This window comes from Oryzias latipes, chromosome 11 (genome assembly GCF_053564925.1).
Source record: "Oryzias latipes strain Hd-rR chromosome 11, Olatipes_Hd-rR_3.1".
In the NCBI taxonomy this organism is placed as follows: Eukaryota; Metazoa; Chordata; class Actinopteri; order Beloniformes; family Adrianichthyidae; genus Oryzias; species Oryzias latipes.
The window spans coordinates 4,297,736-4,321,763 of NC_136247.1; the positions used below are offsets into that span (position 1 = coordinate 4,297,736).

General features: G+C 40.6%; 1 protein-coding gene and 3 long non-coding RNA genes across 4 annotated transcripts; 2 read left to right on the forward strand and 2 right to left on the reverse strand.

Moving 5' to 3' along the window:
* Positions 1 to 5,811: 5,811 nt before the first annotated feature.
* LOC144995569 (uncharacterized) lies at positions 5,812 to 7,548 on the reverse strand. Its single transcript, XR_013659124.1, has 2 exons — positions 6,634 to 7,548; positions 5,812 to 6,226 (listed from the first exon to the last, which is right to left on the reverse strand). It is a non-coding gene; the product is annotated as an uncharacterized LOC144995569 (long non-coding RNA).
* A 5,781-nt stretch (positions 7,549 to 13,329) lies between these two features.
* LOC111948230 (uncharacterized) lies at positions 13,330 to 14,299 on the reverse strand. The gene is made up of 2 exons (XR_002874182.2): positions 14,152 to 14,299; positions 13,330 to 13,744 (listed from the first exon to the last, which is right to left on the reverse strand). It is a non-coding gene; the product is annotated as an uncharacterized LOC111948230 (long non-coding RNA).
* A 10-nt stretch (positions 14,300 to 14,309) lies between these two features.
* On the forward strand, positions 14,310 to 16,976 carry LOC111948229 (uncharacterized). Its single transcript, XM_023960212.2, has 4 exons — positions 14,310 to 14,902; positions 15,303 to 15,494; positions 15,622 to 15,718; positions 15,888 to 16,976. Exons 1-4 carry the CDS (start codon positions 14,870 to 14,872, stop codon positions 16,829 to 16,831), a joined length of 1,266 nt encoding a protein of 421 aa, XP_023815980.2. The 5' UTR covers positions 14,310 to 14,869; the 3' UTR covers positions 16,832 to 16,976.
* A 4,990-nt stretch (positions 16,977 to 21,966) lies between these two features.
* Positions 21,967 to 23,757, forward strand: LOC144995586 (uncharacterized). Its single transcript, XR_013659133.1, has 3 exons — positions 21,967 to 22,260; positions 22,413 to 22,487; positions 22,662 to 23,757. It is a non-coding gene; the product is annotated as an uncharacterized LOC144995586 (long non-coding RNA).
* Positions 23,758 to 24,028: the final 271 nt, after the last annotated feature.

The following is a 24,028-nucleotide window of genomic DNA, read 5'->3' on the forward strand; positions in this document are numbered from 1 at the left end:
AACTTCTACTGAATGAAGCTCATCTGCTGGACTTTAAATATGTAGTTGGAGAGTTCGATAAGTTAATTCTCGACTAAGAGTTCTGTTACATCTTCTGTCCGTCCTGGGGGAGGATCCCTCCTTCATGTGGACACCCCTGAGGCTTTTTTTTTTTCCGGATTCAGTTTTTTTAGGAGTTTTTCCTTAGTGTGAAGGGGGGTCTAAGAGCAGGGATGCCAGTTTAGTTTAGTCAGTTTAGTTAAAGTTTTAGTATTCTCCCATTGAATTCCATGCATTTATGATCCTTTTTGATTGTATGTTTACCTTACAATTACCGGTACAAAGCCCATCGAGACGACTGTTGTTGTGAATACAAATAAAATTGAATTGAATTGAATTGAATTGAATCATGAATGAACGAAAAGAGTAATTGTGGCCCTCACAAGAAAACGTTTGGGGACCCCCACTCTAGCATGTGGTGTTGGAAGATCTGTTTTTTTATTCTTCCCATCATTCAAACACCACATCAGTCAATCAATCAAACTTTATTTATAAAGCACTTTTCATATGAAAGAATAACACAAAGTGCTTTACATTAAAACACAACAAAATATAAAAACAACCATGAAGATTAAAATAAACAAGCACAAAAAATAAATAAAAATAAAAATAGGGTCCCCCTCCCCGTACCTACACAACCCCCCACTTGTTGCACATCTCCCACCCCCTAATTGATGGGGAAAGACAATGAGAATTGAAAAAAAAGGAGAAGGCTGAGCATGAAAACGCTGATAATTGGAAGCTCCCTCTTTGTGAACCAGCCAAATGCAGCATCACAGGCAGGGACCACTCCACCACAATTTTCAATCCAAATGTTTTCATCCAGATTTCATTTGATTTCATTCTCACTCCACGCATATGCTCCTGGTTCGGCCCTTTTATCAAGTTCTACAACCCTTTGCGGCCCACGAGTCAGAAATTTTGCCACCTGGGGTTGAAGCATTTTTCAACTGGAGCTTAATCTTCTGTTTCACATGAAAGTCAATTCCAGGAACAGCAGCTGCTTCTTCACATCTGAAACTTAAGGGGAAAAAGTGTCAGGTTGGTACAATCATAATAAAAACCAATGCAACCAATTTAATAGAAAAGAATACATGATATACATTTAATATATTGATCAATTGTTAAACAATTCTTTATCAACATGGAATAATCTTTATAACTCTAGAATCATCTTTTCTGGAAGACTACTTACTTTGATGTTTCATGTCAAAGTCAAAGAATTTTCAAGGACACTGCAGGGAGTTGAACCCCGTCTAGCTGAAGCCAGAGTACCATCTACCAGTGCCTTTTGTTTTTTGACTGAACATGGAAGCAAAACCTGGATTCCAACCAGCATGTGACTTCAAATGATCAAACACACTTGAACTAATTGTTCATGTATTAACTTTAAAATCTATTGCACATTACAATATGTTTTTGTGTCACATGCTTGTTGAAATACAGGAAAAGAAACCGAACATTTCATGACAAATGAACATTTTAAAGTCAAGATGAACTTTTAAAATGAACTCATGCATTAAAAGAGAAAAACTCAACAACTTACCTTTGGCCCTTAAAATAATCATCTGTTATCAAAGAAAGCTAAAGTTACTCCAAGATTCACAGATCTCACAGATCTTTCCTTGTTGTCGTTCCTTGTTTCCTTTCTAATTTGTTAATTACTAACCCCCCTTCATTTGTGTCCATGTTTTATTATCCCTCTTTGTTGGTGCCATACTTGTAATAAACGGCCTAGCTGCCATTTATTGCTGACCCCTCACAGGTTTGTTTGTTTTGTCTTTATGTTACACATTCATCCCTTTTTACGTAGCAGCATGCATTCAAATGGATGTAACAGTGGGGCTGGAGTGGCTTCAATTCAGACAACATTATCAGAAGTTCATGTAGCTTTCTCATGAAGAAGCTTTGAAGAAGCTGTCTGCTATTGGTGACAACAGCAGGGGCTTTAGCCCCAGACATCATTGCTCCTAGGATCACAGGAGCTCCCAAACCCCTCCACACCTTTAAAGAGGCAGTTTACTGAAGGATATGCATATATATTTGTATGTTTGTCTATTCATCTCTTTTCATATTTTGTTTAACAACTTTATCTCTCTCTCTATTTTTTTACATTTAATGTATCACAATATTTTTCTGTAAAGCAATCTCTGTATGGAGATGTATTTATGAGTCTATCTTTCTAGTTGTTTTGTCTAAGACAATATATACATATTTGTATGTAAAAGCACATTTTATTTTTTATTTTATTTTATATTAATATTTTTTCAAACAAAGATCAAGAGAAACTGAACAAAGGTAAAAGTCAAACAGAAATAAAATAACTAAATGAAAACAGTGCAGTTATAATAGAATAATTTTTGTTTATTGGAAGGTTGAGAAATTATACCATTAATAAAGAAAAAAAGAAACAAAAAAAAACCCAAAAATAACAGAAGCTAAATAAAAAAATAAATCCCAATGTATAAAAACAAAGACGTACAAATATTTATCAACTGAAGACTTGTTTCTCTACTTCCAAATAAAAAATAAATCTTTAAAATAAATTAATGACAACTTACATATATCATAGTAAAACACACTAACATTTTTAATATCAAATAATTAAATATACATTTATTAAAAAACATGACACCCCTTTTAAAAGTGTTTAATGCTAAATACTTCATGAAAATGAATTTTATGTGGATCTGATCAACGTTTATCTACTACAATAGTAGTTTTCCTACAAGCTAATGTTATCTAATATTTACACCTAATTATTGCTGCATGTCTTGCGGCTGACTTTAACGGCCGCTTCTTCTGATGGAACCCAACTGAACTGATGTGGTGGATTCACTTTCAGTGTGTCCAGCAGTTGAGAAGAGACGTCCGGCTTTGCTTTGGGGCAAATGGTCTGATTTTTTCTTCTCCCATTGGTTGTTTTTTTAGGTGAAGCTCCAATAGTGAAAATACTTTTTTGTGATTGAAAACTAGCTGAGTCTGTTTTTTGGTTCAATCCAGAGGCACTTTCAGGTCTATCAAACTCCGTCTGTGATGATGCTTTCTGCTGAGGTGCACACACAACTGTCTCTGCTTGGTTGCTGATTCTATTGGTTGCAGAGTTGGACAGAAAGACCATCTCTACCAACTGCAGTTCAAGACTTTCTGTTTTCTCCTTTTGTTTTCCAATTTGATCTTCCATTTGTAAATTTAAACTGTTGATTTTAAGCAGTTGTTTTGTTACCATTTCTGTCTCTTCTAAAACTGTCTTGTAACCCTCTGAGTAGCTTGGTTTCTTTTCACCCTTGAGGAATTCTGTCACATTTTGGATCTTCTCCTCAAGTTCTCTGATGTCCTTTCTACTCTCTTGTCTAATGTGACGCTCCAGCTCAATACTTTTTTCAGAAAACATCCAATCTTCCTGAGCCTTAAGTGCCTCCTGCTCATATTTCTTTATGAGGTTCAGCTTCTTTGCGATGTTCTTTTCCCTCTTAGCTAAACAGCTTTTTAACTTGTTGCGCTGTGAGATCAATCCATCAAGATCGTTGACATCAGTTTCTCCTTCAGACTCCACTGATGTTGAGTCTTTTTGGAAGTCTTCTGAATCAGAATCACTTGAATTGTCCTCCTCACTATCTGTTCTGTCAGAATCAGAGGGTCCAAATGGATATTCTCTGGGGGTGGGAGAGTCCAGACTGTGCTCATCGGTCTGCTCATCGCTGTAGCTATTGTCAGGTGACATAGTGTTGTAGAACTCCAGATCACCTTCAAAGTCACTCTGACTAAATGTCCTGTCACCATCAGAGGTTTGAGATAAATTGTCTTGAGGGATGGGAGAGTCCATACTCGTGTCCTCTCTGGAACTTTCCTCTGGGAAGACAATCATGTTATAAAAGTCGTCATCCAAGACAATGTCACTCTCATTCTCAACAATATAGGCCCAGTCTCTTGTAACGTTTTCTTCCTGTTGTTTCATTTTTGGTCGCTGATTTCTCTGGCTGCTATTGAAGTGAAGGAATGCTGAACTATGGGGAGTATTCATGCATTTAAATTCCATCATGCCATGATGCAAAATGACATCATTACATGATTTCATTATTTGTTGATATGATGTAATGTTAACAAATAATGACATCATCTAATGTCATTACACTGTGTCATTATTTGATGATGTAATCATTGAATGATGTCAGAACTCAATGATGTCATCACTCAATGATGTCATCACTGAATCACGGTACTGTTTACAGTTGTTCTGCCCTTCAGTCAAGATTTTCAGGTATATTTGTACAGAGACTTTTATTGTGAAACCGCCACTTTTATTTTGGCGAAGTCACATCAGCTGGACGTGCTGGAATGCATATTAATGGAGGAAAAAACGCCGGTTGATGCTGAGAGCTGATGTCCCGCCTGTTTTTGCATTCGAAATCCGCTGAACTTTTGGTTGATCCCCTACAGAAGCAACGCCTGTAGGATTTTTTGGGGTTAGAAGAAGTTTTAGGAATTTTTCATGATTTAAATCTGTCTGATAAGTCTTAAAGTTAAACAAAATGGTGTGCCGCTGGATGTGTGCTGTTTGGCATATTGTGTGTTTCATGAAGGCTAAAATTCGGGATTTATTTAATGTTATTTAAAAGGACTGCTATTTGACTGTTTTTATTTCTGTATTTTTTACAGTTTCACTTGTACCAGATTACAAGCCTTTTAATTAAACCACTTTCAAAGAGGACACATTTTGTTTTATGTTGGAGTAAAGTTTAGATGGCTGTCCAGCTGAAAGCTACACAGTATAGTATAGTATAGTAAAGTGAAAATATAGTGAAAAGTTGAAGAAAATCGGGAGTTTAACTAAATGAAGATGGATGACAAAAAGGAAGCAGCTAAGTCAGAAAAAGCATCAAAAACCACAAAAAGCTCTCTCTCCTCTGCATCTAGTGCAGCTATTCGGGCACATGCTCAAGCAGAAGCAACAAAGGCAAGGGCTTCATATGCTGAAAAAGAAGCTAAGCTTAAAGTAGAAAGGGCAGCAAAAGAAGCAGAGCTACAGTTAAGCAAAGCAAAGTTAGAAGCAGAGTTAAAGGCGCTGGAATTCCAAATAGAGGCTGTTGCAGCCATTGCACAAGCAGAAACATTAGAAGCAGCTGAGGAACTGGAATCAGACGAATCAGATTCATTTGCTCAAGAAAATTGGAAAAGAGCATTCATTTTGAAAAACAAGTTCAGCTCCAGTCACAAGTAAGCCACATCCCCACAGCTCCACAATCCAGAGGACCTAGTTTGGATCAAAGTTTTATTACATGGCATGCTCAGGAGGTAAAGGCACAAGAAATTGTTCCTTTCGCCAACCAAAAAGATCACGAAAACAGCAGCCACGAGAAAAGAGGATGACAGACAAAGCCAAAGACAACTCATTACTTTGATGGTCTTCCACTAAACGCAGCTTCACCATCATATGACCCAGAAGGTATCACCACTCCTCCCAGCATAACATCTGAAGCTGGAAACGTGGCTCGTTATTTGGCCCGCCGTGACTTGGTGAGTACAAGTCTTTATCAGTTTGATGACTGACCTGAAAGTTACAAAGCATGGCGGTCATCATTCTACAATGCTACTGCAGATATAGGACTCACAGCTACTGAAATGTTGGATCTGCAAATTAAGTGGCTTGGGACTTAATCTGTAAAACATGTTAAAAGAATCAGGTCCTTGTGTAGCATATCTATCGTGGACTAGAGTCAGAAGAACAGGGACGGCTCAGGGAGAGAGGAGGCAGAGACTGGAGACTGTAGGTTTGCTATGAATGGTACCATGTATTTTTAGACACACACATAAACATACACCATACACCAATATTACAAAAGAATATTTCAAATTATTCCAGGATATCCTTTACAAAGATTATGTACAGATGGACGGTTCAGTGAGTGATCCGTCGTATCCGACTCAATATCATCAGCTCATGTATTGTCCATGCAACCCAGACAGAAATAGTTGAATCCGGAGGTTAGTGTTCAGGGATGGGAAGTGATTGAAAGTCTTTGTGTCTCTGGGTTGTAGGACGAATGCAGTTGCATTGATTAAATGAGTCATTAGGCTACAGGAGCCTCCTACCAGCCTGGGCTGAACGACAGGGAGGAGGTGATTCCTTCAGAGAGCTCCAGCGCTTGATCAGGTTCGGGCTTAGCTCGCCATCAATCCCTATGGCCTGGATAAAGAACATGACCCATAGGGTTCTAACATTAAACTGTGTGTACACACAAACTCCAAGTTAAATACCAAAATATCAATAGAACCATAATTGTATTGCAGTTTGGTAAATGAATCTCATTTTAAAGTACCAACATCTTACAATTCATAATACAGTTCATCATCATACGTCAATTCATGAATTTCAATCTAAAGTGCATTTAAGTGCATAATACACCAAAGAAGAAAAAGAAAAAAGAAAAACAATAACAAAAGAGCCCCCACGCTGATTAATAATCAGTGTGGTTACGTTAACAAAAAACAAAACAGAACTTTGGCATCGATAGCAGCTGCTAATCAGTTCACCTCATTCATTGAGGGAGGCGAATGCTAACCAACAAACAACTAAAAGGAGTATAAACTCACCGATTGCGACTAAGTGCACCAAATATGCTGCTTATTCGCGGCGTGTTATACTGGCAGTTGGCTCCTACAAATCAATTGATCATATCCAAAGATTAGAACATAACCGAACGACGTTAAAAAGTGAAACCGAAACTAAACATACCCGTAGCGTCTCAATTCAGCTCTCCTGTCATGGAATGTGATAGCTTCCGGGGTAGCGGCTTATAAAGTTTACTGATTGGGTGGTCGGGTCACATGACCCAAGGCACGCAAGGCACGTCGTACACACGTAACAGGTGAGGAAGGAAAGGAAAAAAAAGGAAAAAATACAATGGCCTGAGTTGGTAACCGTGTTACACCCTCCCCCCTTAAGACCGTGCACCTCCGTGTGCATGCTAAACAACACGTACGGCCGAATCTGACCCATAAGTTGCAACTGGGACAGTATTGAGCGCATCTCCACAGGCATCCACCAGACTGTGGAACACTGTCTGAATCATGGAAACTAACGGATTACCTAGAGTGGAATAGTGGAGACGACTAGGCGGCTTTCGCTGTCTAGACGACCGACGGATAGCTCCATCAGGTTCTACTTCGACAATGGCTTGTTCGACGTCGCCTGAAACAGGCTGAGCAGCAGTCTCGGAAATGTCTAGAGATGTCCCTGCTAGGCCACGGAACACTGCGTCATCACTAGGAACATCCCTGGCAGGAGGTTCTGCATCTTGAGGTAAGGGTTCAGGAATGATCTCGACAGGTGAAGACACTGGCACGGCTTCAACAGCAGCAGAGGATCTTCCTGGAGAGGGCAAAGGTTGAGGCGTAGACATTGGCTCTGGGTCAGCAGCAACGGTAAGTACAGGCCCAGGAGCAATGTGTTCAACCCAGTAGCGTTCAGGTGACTGCACGGCAAAAGGTGATTCACATTCATCATCCTCATCATCTGGTGGTAGGCATGTCACAGGATCAGGTTTTTTCTGGCTTCGAATCACGGGCCTACGAACAGGAGAAAGTTCCAGACCGTGGTCGGTATCAAAAGGAAGAAAACCACAAGGGAGTAAGAGGTCACGGTGCAGTGTTCGGGTGGGTGCACGAGCATCATTTTCCGGCCTTAATGTGTATACTGGGAGATTTCCAGCCCGACTGAGGACAAGGTATACATCCCTTTCCCATTTGTCTTCCAATTTATGTTTACCTCGCAGTCTCAGATTGCGTACGAGAACTCGATCACCAGCTTCAAGGCTTGAAGGAACTACACGCTGATCAAAGCGGGTCTTATTTCTAGCAGCGGATTTTTCAGCATTCTTGGAAGCCAGTTGATAACTCTGTTGAAGTCTGGATCGTAAATTTTCGACGTACTGCGAGTGTGATTTTGAATTGTTGTTCTGGACAGGAAGACCAAAGGCCAAATCAATAGGAAGACGTGGTGAACGGCCAAACATAAGCTCATACGGCGCAAACCCAGTAACTTCATTTTTGCTGCAATTATACGCATGAACGAGAGGCTTGACGTATTCTTTCCACATCTTCTTTTGTGCCGGCTCGAGGGTTCCCAGCATGCTCAATAGCGTTCTGTTAAAACGTTCTACTGGGTTGCCTCGGGGATGGTAGGGTGTTGTTCTTGATTTTCTAATACCAGATATTTCACAGAGTTCTTTAATGAGCTTCGACTCAAAATCAGCTCCTTGATCCGTATGAAGACGTTCGGGAAAGCCATAACATGAGATTACGTTTTCCCACAAACATTTAGCAACCGTTCTGGCCTTCTGGTTTGGCGTTGGTACAGCCACAGCAAACTTAGTAAAATGATCTGTAAACACGAGAACATCCTTGGTGTTACTCTGATCAGGTTCAAGGGACAGAAAATCCATACAGACCAACTCTAAGGGACGAGTGGTACTGATGTTCACCAACGGCGCAGCTCTCTCCAACGGTGTCTTCCTCCGCACACATCTATCACAGGTTCGGATCTTAGTCTCAACATCCGATGACATGCGAGGCCAGAAGAATCTAGACCTGATAAGATCGAGTGTCCGTTCAATGCCTAAATGGCCCATGTCATTATGGAGACTTGTCAACACAAGGGACAGCAGGTCTTCAGGCAGGACCAGTTGCAACACCACCTCATCACCTTCTCGTTTTTTCCTGTATAGGATGCCATTTCTCAACTCAAGGCGCTTCAACTCCCGAAGCAACAGTGGGAGTTCAGGAAGCTCTCGTCTTGCTGTGGTAGGGATGGTTTCGCCCGTCTCCAGTTGGTGTATGACCTCTTTAAGTGAGGGGTCAGATCTTTGCTTTACCTTGAGTTCTTCAGCAGACAAGGATGGAACAACAGGTAGCCCATGTTGATTCTCGCTGTAACACTCAGGGATTGCCTTGACCGACGTTGTGAGTGACTCAACAAGCGTGAAGGATAACGTGTCAGGAGCAGCAGATTGTGAAGCGGATCTGACAAAACAGCTCTGACAGATAGCTGCAATAACTTCGGGTGAAATCTGTCCAGTTTCACCACTGTGTTCTTGGGTGAACTGGTGAATAAGGTCGTTATCAGAGGGTACTTCCGGTAAAAGATCATGTGGACGTCGAGATAGACCATCTGCGTCAAGGTTTTGTTTACCAGCACGATACTGGAGAGTAAAATTGTAGGTGGAGAGTGCAGCAAGCCAGCGATGACTAGCTGCATCCAATTTGGCTGTCGTAAGTATGTATGTCAGTGGATTGTTATCAGTAATGACAACAAAACTGGCCCAGTACAGATAGTCGTGAAACTTTTCTGTAATGGACCACTTCAATGCCAGAAACTCCAGTTTGTGTGCTGGATATCTCGCTTCGCTCGATGAGAGTCCACGGCTGGCATAAGCAATGACCTTCAGATGGCCATCTTGCTCCTGGTACAGAGCAGCACCAAGCCCAGTGGCACTGGCGTCAGTGTGCAAAATGTACGGCCTCTTTGGATCTGCAAATCCAAGAACAGGAGCAGATGTGAGCTGATCTATCAGCCTTTCAAAGGCATGCTGACACTCAGATGTCCATCTCTCACCAAACGGCTGTTTCACGTCTCGCGTCTTGGTAGTTGAACTCCCCGACTCAGATTTGCGGGGTGTTCCATAGCCTCGTGTCAAATTGTTAAGGGGTTTAGCAATGGCGGCATAACCCTTGATAAATCGCCTATAATATCCGGCGAACCCAAGGAAGGATTTTAGCTCCTTTAACGTCTGTGGGATCGGCCAGGATTTTAAAGCAGAAATTTTGTCGGGATCAGTTTCCACACCTTTTTCTGATACAATGTGGCCTAGGTATCGCACTGAGGTTTGGAAGAATTTACATTTTCCCAACGACAACTTGAGACCATATTCCTTTAATCTGTGGAGAACACGCATTAAGCGTTCCTCATGTTCTTCCAGGCTACTTGAAAAAACAATCAGGTCATCAAGGAAAACAAGCACTTGTTTTAGGTTTAAATCTGCCATACATTTTTCCATAAGCCGCTGAAATGTAGCAGGCGCATTAGTGACACCCTGCGGCATACAGTTAAACTCCCAAAAACCTAATGGGGTAACAAATGCAGTTTTGTCTTAGTCTGCTTCTGCCATCTCAATCTGGTAATAACCAGACTTAAGGTCCAGGACGCTGAACCATTTCGAGCCTGTTAACGCAGAAAAAGATTCTTCCAGTTTGGGAAGAGCATAGGCATCTTTGATAGTCTGCAGGTTCAGCTTCCTGTAATCAATGCACAGGCGGACATCACCATTTTTCTTTCGCACCACAACGATTGGGGATGCGAAGGGAGACTCTGACTCCCTAATGACTCCCGCCTGTAGAAGGTCTTGCAGGTGTTTTCGCACAGCCTCGATGTCTTGTGGATGTATAGGTTCTAGGTCGGTGCTTGAAAGGAGTTGGGTCGTGCAATCTAATGCTATGTTTCACTTTATCAGTTCTTCCAAAATCAAGCTCGTGCTTAGAGAAGACTTCTGGTATTTTATTTAACTTTTTTATAATCCTCTCTTTCCAATCGGCAGAGAGTGGCGATTCACCAAAATCTGGTTGAAGAATTTGGGTAGCTGGAACTGCCGAAACAAAAGCATCTTGTGACAATATTAGAGGGGTTGACACAAAATCAGCAATGGTGCTCCAAGGTGGAATGCACACATCCCGGTCTGATTCGTTCTTGAGGGTGACTGGTACTTTGTGTGGAGCTTGTTGTGAGATGGTAATGAGGCAACTTGTGACACAAAGCCCTCTAGCGATTGGAGTGGCTGGATGTTCTATCAGCACACAACAGCCTGCAGGGGGTGCTTTTGGCTGAATGGCTCCCTCAACAACAACAGTATGCCCAGCTGGGATGACAGCTGGCATTTTGCCGGTAAGTCGCACAACTCCTTCACTACCCAACAGCGTTTGTTGGTGTCTCAGCTGTAGTATGTCCAGTACAACCTTGTACTCATACGTAGCTGGTTGGAAGTTGGCATGGTCACTATGCAGGTACTGGTTATACAATTGCTCCAGCGTGTTCATTCCGATTAATACCTGAGATTGTGCTTCAGGCTGATAATCAGGAACAACAAGTGCAAGCGTGCATACTTCAGTCTCTGTACCAACAAAATCTCTGGGAAATTTCACTGTCAGTTTAACATAACCCAAATATGGAATAGCTTGCCCTCCAGCCCCTTCAACATGTAAGAGCTCACAGAGAGGCATCAACGGCTGACGGGACAGATGCTTGTTATAAAAAGACACGGGAACAGTTGTAACTTGAGAACCAGTGTCAAGTAAACAGTGACTTATGTGACCAGCGATGTCAACTTCACTCGCACATTTGGAACCAATGAGACCCCTTGGTAGATGTGACTGCAAAGCTGGAGTAACATAAGTCTGCTCTTTGCAGGTAGCTGGGTTCTTGGGACGGATTAGGTTTAAAACAGTTCCAGTTTGTCCCGTAACAGGAACTTGGTTCAGTTTAAAGACTGGTGCTTTGGTGACCTTGACTCTGTCCGCCTGCCGTGTTTTTCATTGAACTGTTTACTCTTCGTAGCAACCAGGGCAGAGTTGGGCGAGTTACTACATTGAGGCTTGATATGACCATCTTCACCACATCTGAAACAATAACCAGGCTTAGGCGCAGAGGGTGGGTTTCTTTGAGGCTTGCCCACCTGCTGACCCTCACTAGAGTGACTGCCAGATGTGGCCTTTGTTCCCTCAGGCGTTGAACTTAATTGGGCAGCAGTCAGAGACGCTAGCTGCCTTTGAATATCAGCTAGTTGGTTGGAGAGTTGTCTTATTGTAGTGGTTTCTGGTTTCTCATCATGCTCAGAGTAAGCGTACTGAACGTGGGTCTTGACTTTGGCGGGGCCAAGATGTTGTCTCATCCGCTGCATCTTGGAAGCTTCACGATCCTCTTCAATGCGAAGTAGAAGTAGTAGATCGGAAAACGGTGGTGGGTTTGACTTCCGTTGCTTGAGTTGGAGTTCTGTGATTAGCGTATTGTCCCAACAACCTCTGCAGAATTGACTGAGAAGCCGTTTGTCAACTTCAGAGGGTGGGACCCCTCCCCTCTTAACTGCTGCAGTGAGTGTCACTTGCAAACGTTGAAGGTATGCAGATGGTTTTTCTCCAGTATTCTGGAATGTGTCCATGAATTTTGCGTAAAGTTCTTCGCCATCTTGGACTGTGCCATACGCCGACTCCAAAATGTGGATGTAAACTGCTGGAGATGTTTCTGGTTTGAGATGTTTTATCATATCCGCAGCTGGAGGCAGCAGACTTCCAGAAATTCTTCTCGTTCTCTGCAGGTCTGAAACAGCAGGATCATTCATTATCAGATCGACACCAGACCTCCATGTCTCAAAGTCAGCTTCATTTTGTGGGCGGGGCAGTCGACCAGAAAATACTCTCAGCCTCTGAGTGTCTTCATTTTTAACGATGTGCTCAACCACATAACGTTGAACTCCTGGTACATCAGTTCCTGATAGATTGAGATCAGGCACATGGGAAGGAAATTGAGCTCTTGGTTCTGGTAGACTACGCAGAGGTGGTTCATGCGAATCGGGACCAGCGGCAAATGGTGGCACTCCAGCAGAGGACGCAGATGAGGACGTCTCAACTTCATCTTCCAAGGATTGGGGTCCTAGCTCAGCTACAGAGTGGCCAAGCAGGGACATCACATCCCTAAGAACTTCAGCATAATTTTTGCCTGTAAGTTTCGCAACGGTTTGGAGTTCACACAGGTAAGCATTAGTCACCTTTTCTTCAACCTGGGCAGCGCAAAGAGTTGATAGCTCGGAAACTTTGTATGTGATTGTTTTATCTTTGCTGACGTAAGTATGCGGCAACATTTTACGGAGCGCAGCAATTGCAAAGCCAGAATTAAACTCAACAATAAGCTTTTGATTAAACACAGAATCGGGCTCATCAATAATGTGAGTCTTTGAAATCGAACCATATTTGCTCAAAAACCCAAGTATTTCTTCATCTGTTTCTGTTTTAGTGAACCCATCAATGACCACTGCATTAGGAATCTTAATGCCAGATTTCTCAAATACCTCCATGCTCGTGTAGATTTACTGTGATAATACAATGATACGTCACTACACGAACAGTTCTGCCAAACCTCTCTCCTAGCTAGCTCGCCACTAATTTTGTAGCATATCTATCGTGGACTAGAGTCAGAAGAACAGGGACGGCTCAGGGAGAGAGGAGGCAGAGACTGGAGACTGTAGGTTTGCTATGAATGGTACCATGTATTTTTAGACACACACATAAACATACACCATACACCAATATTACAAAAGAATATTTCAAATTATTCCAGGATATCCTTTACAAAGATTATGTACAGATGGACGGTTCAGTGAGTGATCCGTCGTATCCGACTCAATATCATCAGCTCATGTATTGTCCATGCAACCCAGACAGAAATAGTTGAATCCGGAGGTTAGTGTTCAGTGATGGGAAGTGATTGAAAGTCTTTGTGTCTCTGGGTTGTAGGACGAATGCAGTTGCATTGATTAAATGAGTCATTAGGCTACAGGAGCCTCCTACCAGCCTGGGCTGAACGACAGGGAGGAGGTGATTCCTTCAGAGAGCTCCAGCGCTTGATCAGGTTCGGGCTTAGCTCGCCATCAATCCCTATGGCCTGGATAAAGAACATGACCCATAGGGTTCTAACATTAAACTGTGTGTACACACAAACTCCAAGTTAAATACCAAAATATCAATAGAACCATAATTGTATTGCAGTTTGGTAAATGAATCTCATTTTAAAGTACCAACATCTTACAATTCATAATACAGTTCATCATCATACGTCAATTCATGAATTTCAATCTAAAGTGCATTTAAGTGCATAATACACCAAAGAAGAAAAAGAAAAAAGAAAAACAATAACAAAAGAGCCCCCACGCTGATTAATAATCAGTGTGGTTACGTTAACAAAAAACAAAACAGAACTTTGGCATCGATAGCAGCTGCTAATCAGTTCACCTCATTCATTGAGGGAGGCAAATGCTAACCAACAAACAACTAAAAGGAGTATAAACTCACCGATTGCGACTAAGTGCACCAAATATGCTGCTTATTCGCGGCGTGTTATACTGGCAGTTGGCTCCTACAAATCAATTGATCATATCCAAAGATTAGAACATAACCGAACGACGTTAAAAAGTGAAACCGAAACTAAACATACCCGTAGCGTCTCTATAGACCTTTTTCGCAAAAACCGGAAATACGTCATCAACGTGTAAAACCAGTTCCGGTTTGTGCTTTGTTGGCGGAGAAATGGCAGCTAGACTAGTGTTTTCGACGAGCCTGAGTTGTCTTCCGAAGTTCACCAGCGCCGATGTGGTGAAGAGTGTGGAGATGCATTCGTCCACTAAAGGGAGCAAATTGGACAAGGGGTATAAATTGTTCCATGAAGAGTTTATCCACAATTACCAAGGTAAGCTTTAGCTAGCTTAGCCATAGCATAGCCGCATCATCACCGGTATAAATCTGTACATCAACTTTTAATCTTAGGTGTTGTGAATTTGTAATATAAGGTATAACACATGGCAGTGAATATTTTGTGTGTGTTTAAGTGCGAATGCATGAGATTAACATAACAACCAGTAATTTGGTGAAGCTGTACCATGTTAATATGAAATGTTACTGACATTATTGTAAAATTGTGTATTTTTCTATGTGAGATAACACGTAATGTTTTGTTGTAGTATCAAATATACTCCAGGGACAGGTGGTAGTGAGAGGTAGATGCTTCAGGTCAATGAGAAAGAGTGAGGAGCCTCACAAACTGGAGGTTTGACTATAAAAGACAGTATGCCGGTTGGCAAAAGTTGCCCGTTCTGGCGTGTTTGTTCTTGTTCTTGCTGCGGTTGCGGCACTTTCTTCACTTACTATTATTTTACTGAAATTAGGGTGACCAGATGTACTCTTTTCCTGGACATGTCCGCTTTTTTGATACTTATATAATAAAATAACATTGAACATAGATGAAATGTGAACACATTTGCTTTATGCATGCAGCTCTGCACACCAATTACTCTCGATGAAATATCTTACAAACTCACTTTACTCCTCTTTTTTACACACTCAAATCTGGTCACCCTACGGAAAGTTATAGTTTCATGTTATAATGAACATTGACATAGCAACATAAGAATAACTTAATTGTAACCTATTTAATTTATTGTGTCTAGATATCACTGAATGCAGAAAGTGCCAACCTGAAGGCTTTCTCCTGCAGTTGTGCGGCTGGTAAAGGATTCTGCAATCACCTAGTTGGCATCCTGTACCAGACCGCACATTATTCACAGCTGGGTCTGCAGGCAGTTCCACCCCCCCTGGCCTGCACGAGTGGCTTGCAAAGATGGCACAGACCAAGAACACAGGTAGGTTTGTGATCAAATTGTCATTATGATTCAAGAACTGATGTGTATCCATAACAACTGTAAATTATTATAAAAACACCCCCAGTAGTGACTACAGACTAATTGCTTTTTGCCTTTTACTTATAAGGGAATCCATCCTGAACCTGTTAGTGAGCTGGTGGTGCAAAAGCCCAAAACCGTTGGTCGGGAAGGTCTGAGGTCCACACTGTACAAGGCATATACAGGTGAATAATTTAACTTTTTGTTGCTTTGTGAGAGCAAGTTAAGTTTTTTTTAATGTAATGACTAACCAACTTGTGGTTACTGCAGGTATAATGAATAAAATTTAGTTGTAGTTATGCACTCATCTCTTTTCTTTTGTGTGACCAATAATCTTGTGTTTGTCTTGTGTAGGACCACTGCCAGATCCAGATATGATGGCATCTGGAAGCAAATTAAGCCAGGTGCAGCCCCAATCTCTCATGGCTGTTGTATTGGATGGGGTTTCTGAAATGGAGCTGTCGCCATCCATATTTGGGTCTGTCCCTCGTGGATCCCCCATGTCCTATCACTGTCCACCCAAGAAGTCGAGTGACCTCCTCCTATACCACATGGCTCCAGAATTTCCCTCCCTTCCTGTGATGCAGCACACTTTTCCCAGGTTGCATTTCGTCCCGACCTTGCATCAGTTAATGCATCTCCAGTCTCTAGAAGTGTCACCACAGCTGTCCTGCGAGATAGCAAAAGAAACTCAGCAGCAATCCAAATGTCCTGCGTGGACACAGCTACGGCGACCAAGGCTGACCGCTAGTCTATTTTGGGATGCTTGTTGTAGTCGGGCGTGTCGTGCAGAGCTGGAGTCTGCAGCTATTCGGATGATCAGAGGCTCCACAAAGCAAACAGCTGCAATGAAGCGTGGTCTCCTAGTGGAGTCTGAAGTGCTGGCAAACTATGCTGCACTTTTGAGAGTTAACGTTTTACCAGCAGGATTTTTCATTCACCCTGACGCACCACATCTCGGGGCCAGTCCAGACGGTCGTGTGTATGACCCTTCAGAGTCGCCTCCTTTTGGCTTGGTTGAGGTGAAGAGCAGCACAAAAAATGATCCATCACAGGTTGCTCACCTCAAGGTGCAGGAAGGCCACGCCAGTCTGAGGCGTTCACATAAGTACTATTGGCAGGTTCAGGGCCAGCTGGCAATCACAGGACTGACATGGTGTGATTTTGTTACAGATACCCTATCAACGATAACTGTGGAAAGAATTTGGCGTGATGACTCATTCATAGCAGAAATGAAAGAGAAATTGGATTTATATTATTATGGCACATACATGAATGCATACCTTGAATTACAATAATCTTGTATTTAACAATCAGTTCAGCCTTCTGTCTTACTGTTGATGATCTGTAATGTTATTTTTATTGTAAATGTTTGTTATTTAGCTTTTATTAATCAGTTGATGTCATAGCAAAAAATTAAATGAGGCACAATTTTGAACAAAATTGTTTTATTTGTTCAATTTTTTTGTGAAGTCAAAGTCACATTTCAACATAAAAAATATTAAGATAACAATTTAATTAGATTTTTAAGAACATGTGGGAACACTAAATTATTTACATACTATTTACACATTATACATAATTTACATATCAAACATTCAATCTTCAAAACAAAAAGGTCCTTGATAATTTGCCAAAACACAGCAGTTTAGCCAGATCTGATTCACGCTGCCAATCAGTGTGAGCGGCACGGGAGAGTCCCAGATGTGAAAGGATTTTATTCTACCGATCACTCTTTCCACTATAATCCTGAGGCGGGCAATGGCTTGTGTTTGTTCCGTTTCCTCCTTGCTGAATTGAGCGGAACGCTTGAAAGGTGGAATGACGAGCTTACATCCAATGTCAGTAAGGAGGTCTTGAATGAGGAACCCTTTGTCTGCCATGACATCATCTCCTGGCTCCAGCAAGGGAAGGACTCCACTGATCCTGGTGATCTCCTTATCTGAGATGCACCCAGTGTACAGGGGTGAGATGAATGTCACCAAACCATTGGGAGCAACTCCAATTAGCCCTTTCAATGTCGTCCTGTTTTTGTAAGATGAAAATGTTTCTGACTGTAAAGTCAGGGATGAGGCTGTCTCCAGGGCAATTTCTGTGCAGTCTAGTATCACTCTAACATTGGGACAGTACCTCTGGAATTTAAGGGGCATAATTGACTTAACCTTTTCCCTGCTTATCCAGATGGGAAGTGAGCTGAGCATCATAAAGAGATAATTGGCCCAGGTGATGGTAACCCTGCTAACCCTGGCAACGCTCACATTAAACATGTCAGCAATGAGCTGCTCCTTCATGCCAACAGCAACCCGCATAGAGTACATCAAGAACTCATCTATTAATGGCATGATGCGTGGTGGGCTGGGCTCTTCGCAGCATTCCTCACCCGCCCTCTGTGCTTTGGTCCAGTACACCAGTCTATGTGCAGATGGTGCAATCGACTCCCAAAAAATAGTAAAAACACTCTCGGATGGAAATTTGGTGTAGAAACGTATTTGGTCGTCTGATGCACAGTACCGGCTGAAGAGAGTAGGGGGTGGTAGACCAGTGTTTTGCAACTTGGCTTCTAAATCGTCGATGTAATCCAAAGCCTCGTCCAGAGCACCTGTAAAGATAAAGAAATTAAAAACCAGTCTTAACATATTTATGCTACCTTTCAACACAACACAATTATGTTTCAAAAAGTATTTTAAGTATTTATTACAAATTACATTTCATTTATCTTTGTTAAGGAAAATACAAATCACAAAATACTCAAAAGTAATCAAATACATGTAATTAAAATAGGGGAGAGCAGGACATAACCTAACACAGGGCCAGTTGTAACACTTGTTTTAAATACTTCCACACATGCATGTATAGCATGATGAAACTTAATGTGTTTACTAGCTACCACATCAATAAATTGTTTAAGTTTTTTTAAAATTGCGTTATTTTATATTAACACTTATATTTTAAGATTTCTTGTATATTTTTTATTACATCATACTACATTTTAAACTGTAATATGGTCATATTACAAATTAATTTTGGGGAAAAATAAATACTCTAAACCCAAAGTAGGTTTACAAAAATAGAAACAGTTAAAAAGCGTTAGGTTGTGCCCCACTCTCCCCTACTGCTCATCTCTGGCTCCTTACAGCTAGCTAGACAGCATGAGACTATGTTACAGATGTAGTAGGCTAACGTTAGTTGAATTTTGTGAACAGCTTATATTATAAACATTAATTTGATCAAACGCATTTATCCAATAACGGTACACATAGTTGACTAGCGTTAACTAAACAAATCATTATGAACAACCTTACCTGCAGGTGGGTGTGACACGTAGTCGTGATCCATCTTTACTGCCTTAGCTTCAATGTCGCTATCTGCACAGCATAGCTGCATAGACTGCCGTTTGGAAGTTCTGTCATACACTGACTCCCTTCTCAAAGGAGCAGTAAAGTTGTTCCAAGGGAATAGGCTCGGGACAACACCACTCTTCAGGCGACGAACGACGCAGCCACCAATGTAATCTTCCGGAGCGAAGTGCCGGCTGCAGACAAAGGTGCTACCTGTTTTTACAGTAAAACTATGCCCTTCATCTCTTCGAATCGCCTGTATCCATTTCGTTTTCAGGTTTGGATCCACAGGAAAAGAATGAAATGAAAGGTAGGGTTGTTTTTGGTTGGATGACGAACAGCCAGGAACACAACAGAAACTCCGATTCTTTGACTCTGCCATTTTTCGTATCTGCCGCTATGCTAACAGGAAGTTCTTTTACACGTCATTGACGTATTTCCGGTCGAAAAATGCGGAAGTGTGAAAAAGGTCTATTCAGCTCTCCTGTCATGGAATGTGATAGCTTCCGGGGTAGCGGCTTATAAAGTTTACTGATTGGGTGGTCGGGTCACATGACCCAAGGCACGCAAGGCACGTCGTACACACGTAACAGGTGAGGAAGGAAAGGAAAAAAAAGGAAAAAATACAATGGCCTGAGTTGGTAACCGTGTTACACTTGCACGCTGGAAATCCCAGTGTAGCTCTGGAAAAGGCCTGGGCACGCCTTCAGGAGTGCTACGCCGCACCTGAAGAGGCAGAAAAAAGATTTGTTTAAAAGACTTGAGGATTTCCCAAGAATAACTGCAAAAGAATACTCCAAGTTAAGAGATTTGGGTGATATGCTTATGGAAGTTCAAGTTACTAAGGAGGAAGTTTACTTAACAGGACTTGCATACTTGGACACTGCTAGAGGCATTGGCCCCATACTAGAAAAGCTTCCCCATGGGATTCAGGAAAGATGGCTCACAGTCGGCTCAAAGTTCTAGGAAGGAAACTACAGACAGTTCCCCCCATTTGACTATTTCACCAGTTTGATCGTGATGAACTACGCAGAAGGAATGACACGAGCTTCATATTCTCACGCAACTATGAAAAAGTACATAAAGCACCCGTGAGGACTTTTGGGAACAGAATATCAGTTCACAAAACTTGTGTTTCAGCAGGAGCAAAACCACCAACAAATCTGCCTGTGAAAAATCACAAAGGACTGGAGAAAAACTGCCCCATCCACAACAACTCACACCAAACAAGAAAATGTAGAGCTTTCAGACCTAAAAGTATCATCGAAAGGAAAACAATTCTTAAAGAAAACGGAATCTGCTTTAGATGCTGCACCTGCCAAGTTGGGGAGGAATGGAGAAAACTCAACAGTACATCAGTTGTAACTTTAGGAAAGAGCATTTTCAACGGAACAGCTTCGGACAACAAACCCGGCCCACACAGTCTTCTTGCAGTTAATGGATGCAGAAATGTTCAAGGATGGCTCAAACCACTGGGTGGCACCCCTTCCTTTCCGACCACAGCGGCAGCTTCTCTGCTTCTCTCCAATAACCGTGAATCTCGACTTTACTCACTGCAAAAAACTTTCCAAAGAAAACCAAAGGTCAAAGATCAGTTTCTTGAGTTTATGGATAAGATCTTTCAGAACAATCATGCAGAGGTTGCTCCACCACTGGGAGAAAATGAGGAGTGCTGGTATCTGCCGACTTTCGGAGTTTTTCACCCACAGAAACCAGATAACATACGTGTGGTGTTTGACTCCAGCGCAAAGCATTCAGGGATGTCTCTTAACAATGCTCGCCTCAAAGGCCCAGATCTCAACAACTCTCTTGTAGGGGTCTTAATCCGTTTTCGTGAAGAGCAAGTGGCTACAGTTGCAGATATTGAGCAGATGTTTCTCTGTTTCCTATGGGGCGCCGAATGTAAAAATTAACCTTATGAAAATTTTGTGTCACTTTTACCACATTTAGACATTTCTTTCCATTTATGCTGCATTTATATCACATTTTGTCTATATTTATCACCAATAAAAAACCAATCTGTGACTTGAGGATATGTACTTTTAGAGGTTAAAATTAAATCTAAATATTAATGATAAATAATAAATATTAAGGTATATGAAAATAATAAATGTAAATGTTAAATCGAAACACATACCTAAATCCCAAACGTAAATATAAATGTTAAATGCATATGTTATATCTAAATGTAAACCTAAGTGTTAAATGTAAATGTTAAATCTAAATCTAAATATAAATGTAAATGTTAAAAATAAATGTTAAATATATATCTAAATGTTACATTTAAATGTAAATGTGAAATGTAAATGTTATATCTAAATATAAATATTAAATCAAAGACTAAATAGAAGTATAAATGTTAAATGTGATTATTAAATGTAAACCTAAATATTAAATGCAAATGAAAATCTAAATGTTAAATGCTAAATTTAAATGTATATCTAAATGTTAAATCTAAATGGTAAATCTAAATCTAAATATTAAATGTAAATGTTAACTCTAAATGTAAATGTTAAATACAAATTTTATATCTAAATGTAAATGTTAAATCTAAATATAAATATAAATGTTAAATGTAAATGTTAAATGTAAATGTTAAAATCAAAAGTAAATGTAAATCCAAATGTTAAATGTAAATGTAAATGTAAATGTTAAATATAAATGTAAATGTTAAATGTAAATGTAAATCTAAATGTTCCGCCTAAATGTTAAATATAAATGTTGACTTTAAATGTTTGGGAAATATGCTAATGTGGCCACGCCCCTCACCGAATAGAGCGGTCCTTGTTCAGACGAAAGTTGAACCTTAATCATGGCAAACTCTTTGAGACCTGAGGATATTGAAAGGGCCGTTGTTTCAGGAGTGCGAGCTGCATTGCAAGGTGTCCTGGCACCTACACCTGCTGCTGCAAATCTGGTAAGTGGAAAAGTTAAATAAAATAAAATAGTTCTATAATACTATTATGTGGAAATGGATTTTTAGCTAGCTAAACAGCTAGTCTTTCCAAGCTAGTCTTAATTTTTTTTAGCTAACAAATGGCTAACGTTATCAAGGCATCTTTTGACATTACAGTGCAATAATATAATGCTATTTTGTAACTTCCTTGACACATAATGATGAAAGATATCTCTGAGTAGGCCTGCTATGTATGTCTGTGGTATTTTTATGCCACTTTACATCACTGAAACTCTAAATGAAAAAAAGAAAATTGGCGGGAGGGGGGTCTTTTTATTTATTGCTTGTCTTCTTTCTCATTACAGATCTTTCTTATTTGCTAAAATCTGCTACAATCACTTATTTTCAATGTAAACTTTCTCTGTTCCATGCTCCTACTCTACAGGTTAACACATCATCACCATCCACAAGATCTGCCGCTTCACACAGACCGGTAAGACCGTCATCAGTTGTTTTCTTCCATTGAGTACAGTGATTACATTTTTTACAACTGCTGTTTTTTATTTTTATAGTTTAGTGTTTAACTGATTTTTAAAATGTAACAAAACATCCATATGATTGTTCTTCTACCACCGCCCACCTCAGGTCAACACTCTGCCGCCACCCATAGCATCCACAAGTTCAACCACATCTGTAGGGGCTGGCACACCCCAGAGATTGGTAAGAACTGAATGACTTATTTACTTTTAATGAGTATAATTACAATCAATTTTGTTGTGAAAATGTACCTTTTAATATGTTTTTTTATTTGTTCGCTGAACAGATTATTTTTTGTTATAAGTAGAAGTAATTCACTTTGTCTGTTTTTGTCCCTTTTTTCACCTATGGTGTTAGGTTGAAACAACCCTAATTTCCAAAGAGGACATTGAAAGATTAATATTCTTGGGGACAACACTCTCAGAAACGGCATCAATCTTGGAAATATCAAGACCAACGTTGTACAAGCATATGGCATAAAACACCAAAAATTCAGTGACATTTCCGATCAGGAACTGGATGAAGTAATTCGTGCAATAAAATCAAATCACCCTCATGTTGGAGAGGTTATGCTCAATGGACATTTGCGTGCCAGGAACATCATAGTTCAAAGACATCGTCTCAGAGACTAAGTGCAAAGGGTTGATTTTGCTGGAGCACAGTCTAGGAGAACATCAGCAGTGCAAAGAAGAACATACTCTGTCCCCTTTCCAAACTATATATGGCACATTGACGGCAACCATAAGCTCATAAAATGGAAATTAGTCATTCATACTGCAATTGATGGGTACAGCAGATTTTTGACTTTTCTGCATTGTTCTAACAACAATCGTGCTGCAACTGTCCTGGATCTATTTAGGAAAGCTGTGAACAAGTTTGGATGGACTATGCACATAAGAACTGATCATGGAGGGGAAAATGTTTTGATTTGGGAGGACATGAGAGTGCACAAAGGAGTAAGTTCTGTGTTGACAGGGAGCTCTGTTCATAATCAACGTGTTGAGCGATTTAATCGTGATTTGAACTGTAACTGCCGAAACGTGTATGCGCCCATTTTCTATGAGCTAGAATCACTGAAAATGCTGGATGTAGACAACCCGACTGATTTATTTTGCCTCCATTACGTATACATTCCCAGAATCAACTGCACACTTGAGGAATTTCAGGCAGCATTCAACAGTCATTCCATCTCCTCTGAGGGAAACAAAACCCCTGTTCAGCTTTTCACTCAAAACACTTGTTTTCCAATGCCGAATTCTGCAACTTGTGCTTCGGTAACTGAGAGAAGCCCAGAATCACGACAAAGCTCAGATTACCTCTTCACACCACTTACTGATCAAGACTTGCAAGAACTGTCTGCAAACGTGAACCCACTAGAAAATGATGGAAACCAAGGAAAAACACTGTATCAGAAAGTGCAAGAATTTATATATAATAAACTAGCTACTGGGTAGCACTGTTGAATGTTTTTGACATCTATGCAAGTTTACTGATATTGTGATTAAAAAAATATAACCAAATATTTGGTCTTTTATTTCCCTGCAGAGTTTTCAAAAATTCCTTATACAGACGTATCATTTTTTAACAACATACAGTGGTAGACAAAATTGTAGGTATCCTTAGTTAAAGAACAAAGGTCCACAATGCTCGCTGAAATGACTTGAAACGTTCAAAAGTAACAATAAATAAAAATTTAATGAAAATTAAATAATCAAAATCAGCCA